Below are 13,988 nucleotides of genomic sequence, written 5' to 3'. Positions count from 1 at the left end.
TGATTTCTTAACTTTGCTGCATTTAAATTTGTAACCTACATGTTATGCTAACATAAATGTTTGTAATTTTTAATTTCTCCATTTTACTTTTCAAAGGAAAAAATCTTGGAATAATTCAGAGTTTTAGATTTATGCAAAACATTCCACCCTTTCATAATTCAAAAATGACTGAAGGGATTTGGTTCAAATGATCCACAAAGCAAATTCTATGGCCTGAATCAATGCATGGACTATTTCAGACAAAAAAGAGAATTTTATAAAGTATAAGCTTATGAAAATATAGGGTTTGTAATAATCCTGATGTAATCTTAACTATAGTATTTGCTCTTATGGAAACCATAATTATTAAACTAAAGAAAAACTATGAGGATATATTGGTACAGAATGATCCTACGAATGAAATAATGGGCAGCATTATTACATATTCAAATGCCGTCGCTGCAGTCATTCATTCGGAAAGCATACATATGATCTATAAACATCTATGCTGTTGGTGACTTTTAATTCCCCTTTTAAATTTCATTTTAATATTCTAAGATCTAGTGTAACTTAGTTTTCTGTCTCAGCAGACTGTTCTATGTGAATGATTTTTCCCATTATACTGCAGAGTATAACACCCTACATTATTTAAAAACATAGCTGAAAGAACTCGAAGCTCTACTGTAAACAGAAGTGAATCAAAAGGATTAATGTTTGAAGCCTCTTACTCTAATATTTGGAACAAATAACTTCCTTCAGGAAGTGAGCAAAATCATACAGATGTGTCTGGCCAGAAACATTATCACATGAAGAGGGAAAAAAGACTTATTTGTTTAATTTTTATACAGTGTGATACTATTGATGGGGGAAAAATTAATTGGGAATGACATAGCTTTAATTGCACAATAGTAACTAGTCCATGAATGAGGAAACTGCTGCTGTAACTTCACTATGACTTTTCATGTCTAGACAATACTGTGTTGTGTGACTTCAAATAGGACATTTTGTGTGTTTAATTGAAGAATATTTTTGTATAAGATTTTTGACTCTGAAAGCAAACCTTATACCCACCTTTTAAACTCCCTCTGCATCTGCAGGCCCCACTCTGGTCATCACGGAATATTGCTGCTATGGTGATCTTTTGAATTTTCTGAGAAGGAAACGCGATTCATTTATTTGCCCAAAGCATGACGAATATGCAGAAACAGCAGTTTATGAGAACCTTCTGCATCAAAAAGGGCCTGCATGGTAAGAATAATCTGCTACTACATAAAGGCATAGCCAGAAAGTTCAGAGGGAGGGTAAATCAAAGCTGATCTAGTGAAAAGAAATCACAAGAGGGCTTTTGTGTAGTGTTTTCTAAAGATTGCATCAATTTATTTAAAAAATCAGTTTATTATAAAAAGATGATTTAATTTTTACAAGTAATTTGTTTGTTTTAAAGATTATAGTTCAAATTATTTCATACACTTCTATTTTTACTGATTCAAAGGCTTTTCTATGATTGTGTCCAGTGCCACTCCTTGGATCAAAAACTTCCATCTTTATTTTTAATTATCATTACTGCTAATGGTTGGCACCAGTCAGTTTGCAACGTAAATGACAATATGGCTAATGTTGTTGTGTTATAGCACTCTGTGTTACCATGAGTTCCTGCATTTGCAGATGGCTTTTTACAACAAAAATAATGCCTTTCAGTACTGCACTAAATCACACAGATCTTGTGACAAAAGACCCTGTGCCACTATTTTGGAGTTAGGATTTCCCCAAACATTGTTCTTGCACTCTTTTTTCCCCCTAGTGTTCATCTGCCTGCATATTATTAAAGAATTCCATTTAAGATACAACCCAAGTTCTTCTTCTTAGGACATTTTCACATACATCTGTGCAAAGGTTCTCCTAATTCCTTCTTTTCTTTAAAGTACTGAAGATGTCATTTACCAAGCCTTCACTTGTATAGCAATAAAGGACCCGCTCTATATTTCAGCCTATACTTTGCAGCATTGAGCCCATTACTCTACTTTAGCAAACTGAACTTAAAAAGAATCCAATAGAGCTCTTAGTAGGAGCTAAAGCACTTTGCTACAGTAGGGAGTTATGTCCCTTTGGTGTTAAAGATGTATCTGCCATATCACCATTGTGCCATAACACCTTCAAGAGAAGATTGGTCATGCTAGATCAGTACATGGATAGACAACACTGAAGAAACCACCTATGTGTTTAAGGAAGTGGTTCTGGAGTTTCCATTTGAATCCCACCATGAGGTTATGACTCCTACTGGAGGTGCCATCTTTCAAATATGATATAAAGCTGAGAATCTCATTATTTGAGTTTCACATAGCACTTTTTTATAAAAGGTTGGATGGGGTCTGTAGAGTCTTTACCAAATTTGAGTATTGCTGTGTGCTGTTGAATTGCAGCTGCATAACACCCCAGAGGTCTCTGCCCTTCAATGGAGGGGTGAAGTGTTTAATTACCTCTCAGGTTTGTTGTGAGACCAAGCATAATGTTTGCAAAGTGAAAAGATATTCTTGGATAAAAGGTGTTGTATATGGGCAGGGTAAAGTGAATTTTTGTGTCCATATAGTTCAAAAAGATACTAAATGGAAAAATATTCATCATTGTAAAGGTATATATTTATAAACTATATGTAATTAGAGTCCATACATTTGAATATGCATAGGGATGGGAAAACTGATTTAAAAAAAATACAAATTCCCTCTAACTTATCCTGATTTCTGCAACCAAACTTGAACCCTTTTGGAAATTCTGATGTTCAGTTAACTTTTCTCTCCAGTTTTATCTTCTGAATTTCAACTGAAACTTGAATTACCGAATATATTGATAGAAGTGGTCCTGAATAGAAGAAGGAAACATTAGAATGTCATCAGAAATATCTAGCCATTTCTTTTCCAGACTCAACCTTAACTATAAGGAATATAAACAAAAAATTTTTGGGTGCTTATCTGAACAAAACTCCAGACTTTGAGATCAGACCATTACTTATCTTATAATGCACATCCTTATAGCCTATTTTGTCAAATCTCATCACTCTCTGTATAGAATTTTTATTTTCTTTTTAAAAATAATTAACACTCACAAACCTTACGTTTTTCCAGTGTTAATCATTTGTAAAATTTTAGATTCAGATTTGTTCTTAATATTTTTATGCTAAATTATCCACACAGTGATGTCATCAATGAATACATGGACATGAAACCAGGAGTCTCTTATGTTGTTCCACCAAAAGCAGATAAAAGAAGATCAGGGAAGACAGGTAAGTACTTATCCAGAAATCTAACTCACATCCTATAGTACAAAGAGGGATTTCTGATTTCTTTTCAATTTTAAAATGATCTTTGATGATGGATGTGTCCAATTAAAACCCTAATTCAATGTGACAAGGACTAAAAAAAGAATAAATTCAGTTAAAAAGGCTTCATGTGTCTCTATGTTGTGAAAACATTTAGATGAGGGATTCAAATGATTATTCTACCATTTTGGTAATGGATGTTATTGTTAGAAGCAAGAGGAAAACCAAGGACATGGTAGGCCTTTTACTCAATGCGGGGGGGAAAACAATAACAAAATGTGGAAATGGCAGACATGCTAAATGACTTTTTTGTTTAAGTTTTCATAAAAAGTTTAATAGCAATTGGACATCTAACATAGTAAATGTCAATGAAAATGAGGTAGGATCAGCGGCTAAAATAGGGAAAGAACAACTGAAAAATTACTTAAACAAGTTAGATGTCTTCAAGTCACAGACGCCTGATGAAATATATCCTAGAATACTCAAGGAGCTGACAGAGGAGATATCTAAGTCATTAGTGATTATTTTTGAAAAGTCATAGAAGACTAGAGAGATTCCAGAGGACTAGAAAAGGGCAAATGTAATGCCAATTTATAAAAAGGGGAATAAGGATAACCTGGGGGGCTACAGACCAGTCAGCATAACTTCAGTACCTGGAAAGATAATGTAGCAAATAATTAAGCAATCAACTTGCAAATGCCGAGAAGCTCATAAGGTAACAGTCAGCATGGATTTGTCAAGAACTAACCATATCAAACCAACCTAATAGCGTTCTTTGAAAGGGTAACAAGTCTTGTGGATGGGGGGAAGCAATAGATGTGGTATATCTTGACTTTAGTAAGGCTTTTGATGCTGTCTCGCATGACCTTCTCATAAACAAACTAGGGAAATGCAACCTAGATGGAGCTACTATAAGAATGGGTGCATAACTGGTTGGAAAACCTTTCCCAGAGAGTAGTTATCAGTGGTTCATAGTCAAGCTGGAAGGGCAAACCAACTGGGGTCCCACAGGGATCAGTTCTGGGTCCAATTCTGTTCAATATCTTCATCAATGATTTAGATAATGGCATAGAGAATACACTTATAAAGTTTGTGGATGATACCAAGCTGGGAGGGTTGCAAGTGCTTTGGAGAATAGGATTAAAATTCAAAATGATCTGGAAAAACTGAAGAAATGGTCTGAAAGTAAATAGGATGAAATTCAATAAGGACAAATGCAAAGCACTCCACTTGGGAAATAACAATCAGTTGCACACATACAAATGGGAAATGACTGCCTAGGAAGAAGTACTGCAGAAAGGGATCTGGCTGTCATAGTGGATCACAAGCTAAATATGAATCAACAGTGTAACACTGTTGCAAAAAAAGCAAACGTCATTCTGGGGTGTATTAGCAGGAGTATTGTAAGTAAGACATGAGAAGTAATTCTTCCATTTTACTCCACACTGATTAGGCCTCAACTGGAGTCCAGTTGTGTCCAGTTCTGGGCACCACATTTCAGGAAAGATGTGGACAAATTGGAGAAAGTCCAGAGAAGAGCAACAAAAATGATTAAAGGTCTAGAAAACACGACCTATGAGGAATGATTGAAAAAATTGGATTTGTTTAGTCAGGAGAAGAGAAGACTGAAGGGGGACGTGATAACAGTTTTCAAGTACATAAAAGATCATCACAAAGAGGAGGAAGAAAAATGGTTCTCTTTAACCTCTGAGGATAGGACAAGGAGCAATGGGCTTAAATTGCAGCAAGCGATTTAGGTTGGACATTAGGTGGGGTGGTGGGTAGCTATCAGGGTAGTTAATCACTGGAATAAATTGCCTAGGGAGGTTGTGGACTCTCCCTCATTGGAGATTTTTAAGAGCAAGATTGACAAACACCTGTCAGGGATGGTCAGATAATACTGAGCCCTGCCTTGAGTGCAGGGGACTAGAATACCAGACCTCTTGAGGTCCCTTCCAGTCATATGATTCTATGTATGGACTGAGTTTCCTTATTTATTCAGCACCACATTCTGATAAATATAAGCCAAATATGTTTCCAGGCCATCATACTTAGTCCATTTATAAAGTGTTTGCATTTGTGTTGCTTAGGATCATATATGGATCAAGATGTTACCATTGCCATATTAGAAGATGATGAATTGGCTCTGGACGTTGAAGATCTACTGAGTTTTTCTTATCAAGTGGCAATGGGCATGAGCTTCCTTGCCTCCAAAAATGTAAGTTGTGAATTTGAGTGACAGGTTTTCTTCACATATTGACATTTTAAAACATGACTATTTCACCTGTTCAGTAATCTTTTTAACAAACACTGCAAATTAACAGGGTTCTGCTGTACTGTGAAGACTTGACTAGTCTATTCCTTTGTGTAATCTAGTCCTGCATTTTACCAGCCTAGAGTTTTGCCCTGAAAAGTGCTAGTCTGCTCAGAATTAATTTTCCCTGGACTTTACTCGCATGAAGAAAAACCTCTAGGCTACCTCTGGGAGTACAATGCTCAAAAGGCAGCAGAATTGTTGCATTTCCATTGCTGAGGGCACTGGGAATTGGAGAGCTCCTTCAGTGCATGGAACAGAGCAATACTATGGCTCTGTGCCCAGAAGTGTGAAGGGAGGGATAGGCCTGAGGAGTTGTAAGGGTGTGTGCACCGTATCCACAAACTCCACTGACTGTGTGTGTATGGAGAAAGCAGGAGCAGCAGGTCCTTTTCTGTTGCTACTTCCTATGTCCTGCTGGTGAAGTTGAGGATTTTGGTCTATAGCAGGGGTGGCCAAACTGCGGCTCTTTTATGATTAAAGTGCGACTCACAGAGCTCCCCCCCCCAATTCTCCATCTACCAGACTGCAGGGGAGCTTGGGGCTTCTGCCCGGCAGCAGGGTGGTGGGGCTAGGGGCTTCTGCCCAGCAGGGGAGGGGGGTGTCTTGGGGCTTCAGCCCTGCAGGGTGCACCTGCTGGGATCAGGGCTTCAGCAGGAGCGGGGCTGAATCCTCAGGAGGCATGTCCCGTGGGGTGAAGTCCTGAGCCCCAGCAGGCATGTTCCCTGGGGCTGACACCCTGAGACTCCCCTACCCTCTGGGCAGAAGCTCCTAGCCCCACCACCCCACCGCAGGGCAGAAGCCCTGCTCCAACTGGCGTGCCCAGCTCTCAAACTTCTGAAGATTGTCGTAGTTCGGCTCAGAGGGTCAATAAGTTTGGCCTTTCCTTTGACTCCTGGAGCACGCAGCCCGTCTAATAAAATCTCCATCTGTTTTTTGGTGCTATCTGATCCCACACAAGCCCTGAAGACTTAATTTTTCAGGGACTTTTATAGTGTGGAAACTAGATAGAATTTGTGAATGAATCTGATCTTCAAAGGAGGAGATCCCTCCAAAAAGACAGTAAACTCCTGAATGTTTTAGATGGCTTACTCTCTGTGATATCTGTAAACAGTTTACAAATTGAAGAGCATTAGAAGACCTCTGAAGAAAGGTCTATTTGCACAAAATGTATGTGTTCAGAATTAAACCCTGGATGATCTGATACTTTTGAACCATAGAACACCTTCTTAAACAAGTGGATCATTACAGGATGGGTATTTTCAAAGTTTTGGTTTAACATATGGGATACTTTTAGTTTCCTACTGAAGAATCTTTGTAATTTTTTTTAAAAATGTTAAAATCAACATAGAGACCCACAAATTGTTTTCATTTGGACACACTGTGTGCTCTGTGCTTTCTAAAGGTTTCATAGGAAAAATTATGGAATATCAGAAAGGGATTTGTGCCAAATAGAAAGTTAGAGCTATTAATAATGTCCCTGCAGTTGCAATAAGATTTTTACTTTTTGAAAACAATTTGGCAATTAATATGAAAAAAGTAATAAAATCTAGGAACATTATGTTGTACAGTATATTTTGAATCTACTGTAAAAACAAATATATGTAATTTTAAACTTCCTGCTCCACAAACAAGTCTTAATGAAAGCCTTAGTCACTTTTGAAAATGAGAATTAGGTTCCTAAGTAATATAGTTGAATTTTTGAGCCTATATTTTTGCCAATTTCTAGTTTCCATGACCTTCCCCTAGGTCATGAAAATTATTTAAAAAAAAAACTATAATTTTTTTTCCATAGAAACAAATTGCATTTTTCCCCCTCTGACTGTGTTAGAAAATAGCCCAATCGCTTTTTAATGAAACTTTCAGAAAAAAAAAATTTCTGGCTCAGAGCAAGCACACTGAACTTCAGCTGAAAGTGTGAAACTCTGAGAAAGTTATAAGGAACAGAAAATGATCCTTCCTAATGGAAATGCTTAGGCCACCTTAACTATAGACAGCAGTATATGCACTTCCTCCTGTATGTTTCGGTAACATTATCATGCTATAAAGCTTGATAGCCAAGTAAGCTTTTTAAACTCAAACGCTTTGACTTTCAGTTTGCACTATATATTATGTATCGTTAAGTACATGTATATTCAAGAAAACACACACAGTCAGCAATTCTGCATCAGCAGTGAAAAGGATTGAACATACTAACAAATATTTTCCTGTTTGCTTGTTTTATTACTTTAGTGCATTCATCGGGATCTGGCGGCAAGAAACATACTTCTCACTCATGGTCGAATAACAAAAATTTGTGACTTTGGCCTTGCTAGAGATATAAGGAATGACTCAAACTATGTGGTCAAAGGAAATGTAAGTACTTGACTCAGAAGCATTCTAAATTGTCTTAATTGTGAAAGAATCTTTTTCTAAAATTTAGTTATTTTTATGTCCTTTAAACTTAGTGGTGCTGTATTTGTTTGGTTAATTATTAAAGTAAGTATTCATACAACAATATTCTAAAAATCAGGTTTTATGGTGTTTGCTTTGTTATAAATATCATGCAGATAACAGAAATTGTATTCTAAATGTGGGATATTTATTGAGTAGGACAAAGTGGGAAGCAGAAATAGGCTTGATTTTTCACTGGTTCTATATTCTGAGGTTAGCAATGAAACTGACTTTAATTTGTATATGTAACAGACATAACCTGACACTTGCAGTTGTAGATCCAGATAGATATGGACTGTAGTGAGATGTGACATTTTGGACCAAAAAAGAAAAGTCTGAATACTCCAATCCAGACTATTCACAATTACGCTAAGACCCCTTTTCACCAAATCTTAAAGTGAATGCACATTGCATTTATGCCCAGTTTAAGTCCCTTTTTAACTGCCAGAGCTGTTCATGGGTCCTTGGTGAAAATCTGACACATATGGGAATAAACTACAGGAGCATGCTGAAGAAACAAAAAATCAAGCTGTGGCAAGCTGAGAAGGGTAGAGAATTCCACAGTCCCTCTCTCACTGAAAGTGCTTGTTCCTCCCGAATAAACCCAATGGGTGATCGCTTAGGTGCCTTTGATAATCTCAACTGCTTTGGTGTCCCACAGGAAGAGGCAGTCTTTAAGGTAACCAGAATGTGACCATTTAAGGCTTAAGTGAAAAAGACTGCATTTGTCAGCTGGTTTTGGAGATCCGCCCCAGCCATGTGTGCTGTTCCCAAAGTTCAGTATAGGGTACAACTGAAGTCAGAGGAAGAATTCAGCAAAGCAGCCAGGCTGGGTTGGTAAAATATCTACTGAGTGCTGCTCAGTGACATTTACAAAGAAACTGAAGTGAGAGGCCAGGTTTAATTTTCAACCTCAAGTCAGGATCTGCTTGATCAAGGATTTTTAAGTGCAGGCCAGCAGCTTGTGAGGTGGGCAGTAACTAATTACATTACACTTGTCTAGACTATGCTTTAGGTTGCCCTGAGCTGCTTGACAATAGGATTTTTCTTAGTCTGAGAAGGTTAGAGAAGGATAGGCAGCAGCTGCTGGGGAAGAAGGGAAACTGGGGCTGCTGTGGGAGGGGCTCCTCTAATTGTGTCTGGCCTGATCTTAAACCCAGCTACGGCTATAGGAGCATTGATGCTCCAAACAATGGCGGCAGCCACTTCTGCTGCAAGTAGCTGCACGAGTATTTGGTTGTTCTAACTCAGCCAAACATTATTCCAATATCTAACTATTGCAGCTATATATTTCATTTAGTAAACCATGAGTAACTCAAATTGCTCATCTACTCCAACATCTACATGTTCTTTTCATCACCCATAACTCTAGGCAGTTGATGGAAAGATATTACCCTTTCCTTACCCTTCTCATTTTCCACTCTTCCTCTTAAGTCCTTTCCCTACTTCCTGCTTCCCTTCCCTACAGGACATCAAGGCTCTCCTAGACAGAGTAGCTATAATATATTTTGGTATACATTGTTTCAAAAGAGTTAGAAGGAAAGGGCTGGGATTCTCCCATTGCAATACAAACATTCTGGCAACAGCGGAAAGGTCAAAGGAATGAGAGGGAAGAAAGGAAATCAATCAAGAGGTTTTGAACACTTTTTTTTAACCATTTCCTTTTCAGCAGTTTGCATTTTTGAGGGTGGGGGAGGGTGTATTAGAAGCTAAAGCAGCTGCCTTGGTTGTCTGCTTGAAAAACTGGAGTGCATCAGAGCAGTGTAAGCATAATAGCTAATTCAAATAAAGAGATATGCATATTCAGAGTCTGATTATTTTAAACAACCATACCATGTTTATACAAATCCTTGCACTCTGATTGGCTATCGTCCATTTTAAAGCAGAAACAGGGAGTCACACACTGTTTATAAAAACAACTATATAACTGGTTTCAGAGTAGCAGCCGTGTTAGTCTGTATTCGCAAAAAGAAAAGGAGTACTTGTGGCACTTGAGTACTTGATGCATCTGATGAAGTGAGCTGTAGCTCACGAAAGCTTATGCTCAAATAAATTTGTTAGTCTCTAAGGTGCCACAACTATATAGCTGTTATGCAAATCAGACACTTAAACTAATCAGAGTGCAAGGAATGGTATAAATGTAGAAAGCCTGTACAGTGATGGATCAGTAACTGTATGGTATCTCTGCACTCTGACTTGCAGAGAGAATTCCACTTCAGTAATAATATATAAAAAGATAGGTAACCATTATGTAAATGTACATTTGATATTATTAAATTTTCTAACCTGCTTGTCTAATTTTTATTTTCATCTTCATACCCTACCCCTGTAAAGGCTCGGCTTCCTGTAAAGTGGATGGCACCTGAAAGTATTTTCAACTGTGTTTATACTTTCGAGAGTGACGTCTGGTCTTATGGAATATTGCTTTGGGAACTGTTTTCTTTAGGTAAGATATTTACTGATTGAATGTGTACTTTGTATTTCACCTAGAGTTTATTTCTGATTTTAAAATGGCATTGATTAATTAAATGTTGTATCCACAGGAAGCAGCCCCTACCCTGGAATGCCTGTGGACTCCAAGTTTTATAAAATGATTAAGGAAGGATACAGAATGTTTAGTCCAGAATGTGCACCAGTTGAAATGTAAGAGACAAGCTATCACTTACTAATCAGCCAATAATTTTTGAAACAAAGGAAGTAAAACTTCCAGATATGGGCTAAATGTACCTTATAATGTTGCCTTTTTTTCCCCTTCAAATTTTCTACAGCTGAACTAGCTTTAATTGTATAACACCTGCATACTGTGATCCTTTTATGGCCTAATGGCTCTGTCATTAAAGATATTCTAAGGTAAAGATAATAAAGATAATAGACAAAGCATACTAAGCAGTTTCAGTTGATGTAAACTGGTTAAATTGCACCGACTTGTGCAATTACTGTAGTTGTGTTCTACTTCCTGATTGGAATAAGATGGTCCAAGCATCTTTTTTACTAGCCATTTCCAGTGTAGTGTTTTTTTCAAATTTGTCAATATCAGACCCATTATCTTTAAATAGGTAGCCATCCTGCTGTAGCAACTCCTTACGCAGAACTTCCATTACTGTCAAATGGAGTTCTCCCCACAGAATCTCAGCAGCATTCGGTCCTTAGTATTCATAGCCAATTGGGCCAGTGCTACTATTTCTACTCTTATAAAATTTGTTTAAACAGTTTTACTTAGCTGTGTTTTGAAATTTTGGAATAAGTTGCTATTGTTACACTGGATAACTTCAATCTGTTTTAGCCCATACAGATAATAATGGAGTTTTAATACAGAAATTATTTCTTGCTGAAATTTCCAGTCAATAATATTTAATTTAACATCTTTGCAGGTATGAGATAATGAAGAGTTGCTGGGATGCTGATCCTGTACAGAGACCAACATTTAAGCAAATTGTACAGCTAATTGAGCAGCAGCTTTCAGATAATGCAAACCATGTAAGTATGAACTTCCAAATGGATCTTCAATCTTTAATATTACATTTCTCAAAAACCTGTGTGATGTAAATCAGACTCTAAAAAGAGAGCAAAAAATTTAGTGGCCTTGTTATTGGTGTACTTTTGCACTGTAAATTTTTCCTGTTAGGATAATTTTCAGACTTACCCCTAGCTCTTCGCTGCGCCATTCCTTCACAAATGGTATGCTCATACTAACTTTTGAAAACTGTGTATCTGCATAAAATGAAATAAACACAAGTTAGAGTATGTTTTTGATGTTTTGCATGTTTTTGAAAATGTACATGCTGTACATGTTGTTATAAAATATGGTCATAGCTTTTGATTTCTTCATATCTTAAAACACAGACTAATATATATGTATGGAATCTCATAATTGTGGATGTATCAGTCAGGAATGTACCTTTTCTTTTGTTTGAACAGCTAAGTAAGACACTTTCTGGATTTGGCCTTTCTTTACTTTTTGATCTGTCTGCTCTGTTATTTTATCAGTGAGACGTAGGCTCCTAATTGCTTACATCACTTTTGAAAATGAGATTTAGGCTTCTAAATCAGTTAGGTGTTGCATATGAATGAAGCAACACCTACAGACCTTTAAAAATCTGGGCCCTGGTGCCTGTCACGTGGAATGTAAGTGTTGACAAGCTAGCATCTTGCTGTACTCAGTTCTCTTACTAAGAACTTTGTGGATGGATAAATGGACAACAGGTCTTAAAGAAGGAATTATGCCATTTCATAGACACAGATCCTGCCCTGTGACGAATGATTTACAGATCTGCACCTAAGGATCATGTGACCATATATGGGGTTCGAACTTGCTTCTAGGTTAAAAATAATGGTTCCTTGGAAATTCTAGGTGCCTGGCTTTGACACAAACACAAGTGGCTCCCCAATATGTTGAGAAATGAGGAAACCAAAAACTGCTGGGGTTCAATTGCTTCCTTTAACATATTTTTGACAAACTACAAGGGTTACTGAAACAAAAGCAAAAATGTGAGGAAAAGTATGAAATTATTGGAGGGATTTTCAAAGATTCAGATGAAAGATTTCAAAGATTTCTGTTTAAAATTATCTTACAAAATCTCCTGTCTTTTTTTAATAACTGAGTTTGAGGTTCTGATCCATTTTAGAGAACAATTAAATCCAGGCACTCTTAAATTCTATTTCAGGATGTACTTTAATTTCCCAAGGAAACAAATTACCTGGATAGATGTTACCAGGGCACATTGTAAAACAGGGCAACTAACAGCAATGATGAATTCTGCTTATATGAAGGAGGCATTCAGTGAAATATTGATAATAGTGTCTGTCTTCTCCAGGCTTACTCAAACTTTTCACCCCATCAAGGAAATGCTGCAGATCACTCAGTGAGGATTAATTCTGTGGGGAGCAGCACTTCATCTACTCAGCCCCTTGTGGTACGCGAAGATGCTTGAAAGAGGAGAGGGACATCTGGAAAATAGGCAACCCAGATGGATTAGGCACTCTTATTCTGTAGGGGACAAGAGAGGGTAGACATTAATGATTTGTCTTACTTTACTCACTACCAGGGTAGTCTGAACGTTGCTATAATACTGTCCTTTACCATGCACCGTTACATGTAAACTTAGTCCATCCACCACATCCATTGTTGCAGTTTTGACTGAAGCTGTATATACTTTGCTATATTGTATGTTTTTGCAGTAGGGAGTCATATAAACAAAAATCTAAATCTTAAACCTGGGTCTGGAGCTAGTTGAATACAAACCAAACCAACTATTAAAAGTCCATCTCTAGATCTGTGCCTGGAAAGCTAATAGTCATTTTCTGATTGCTTGGTTGTTGGGGATTTTTTGCTACATTTCTGAAATAAATACATACATACATACATACACACATACAAATAGCTGCTTGCAAGTGGCAAGTCTAAAACCCTACAAATGTCACAAGCAGGTGTTCTGAATTGGATGCCACGAGAAGAGGGTAACATGTGGACATGGAGAGGGGTGGGAGTGAATAGAATAACACCTCCCGCCTTTCCTCCCCAGCACCTCAGCCTGTGCAGCCACTAGACCATTGAAGGGACTCTGCAATTAGGGAAGGCTTTCCAGACATCGGGGGAAGGAGAGCATTGTGGAGCTTCTCTCCCCTTCCCTCATGTCTGAGGTTAAGATTTTGTCACGGGTATTTTTGGTAAAAGTCAGGAACAGGTCATGTGCAATAAACAAAAATTCACAGAAGCCTATGACCTGTCCCTCAAAATACTCAAAATAACTGACAAAATGGGGCTGATGTGGGGGATGAGAGCCCGAGCCCTGCTGCAGGATGGGAAAGGGGGGTCCAGCACCCACTGCTTCGGCTGACAGCTCTGGGGCCCCCTGGCGCCCACAGTGGCTCGGAGCTCCAGGGTCCCTCTGCCTCTCACAGTGGCTCTGAGCTCCAGGGCCAGCGGCTTGGAGCTCTGGGTACTTCTGA

The 13,988-nt window shown here is 37.9% G+C and overlaps 1 protein-coding gene across 1 annotated transcript in view; it reads left to right on the top strand.

The window, feature by feature from the left end:
• Positions 1–13,311, top strand: part of KIT (KIT proto-oncogene, receptor tyrosine kinase) — a 77,600-nt gene extending 64,289 nt beyond the window's left edge. The window contains exons 14-21 of the mRNA XM_084626421.1: positions 1,077–1,227; positions 3,168–3,256; positions 5,383–5,510; positions 7,839–7,961; positions 10,374–10,485; positions 10,583–10,682; positions 11,411–11,516; positions 12,854–13,311. Coding sequence (XP_084482547.1) covers positions 1,077–1,227; positions 3,168–3,256; positions 5,383–5,510; positions 7,839–7,961; positions 10,374–10,485; positions 10,583–10,682; positions 11,411–11,516; positions 12,854–12,970 — 926 coding nt within the window. The 3' untranslated portion in view covers positions 12,971–13,311. The remainder of the gene's footprint in view (positions 1–1,076; positions 1,228–3,167; positions 3,257–5,382; positions 5,511–7,838; positions 7,962–10,373; positions 10,486–10,582; positions 10,683–11,410; positions 11,517–12,853) is intronic.
• The last annotated feature ends 677 nt before the right edge of the window (positions 13,312–13,988 follow it).

The sequence above is a fragment of the Lepidochelys olivacea genome (genome assembly GCF_965140295.1).
Source record: "Lepidochelys olivacea isolate rLepOli2 genome assembly, chromosome: 4".
Taxonomy (NCBI): domain Eukaryota; kingdom Metazoa; phylum Chordata; order Testudines; family Cheloniidae; genus Lepidochelys; species Lepidochelys olivacea.
This window is presented reverse-complemented; position numbering and strand designations above follow the sequence as displayed.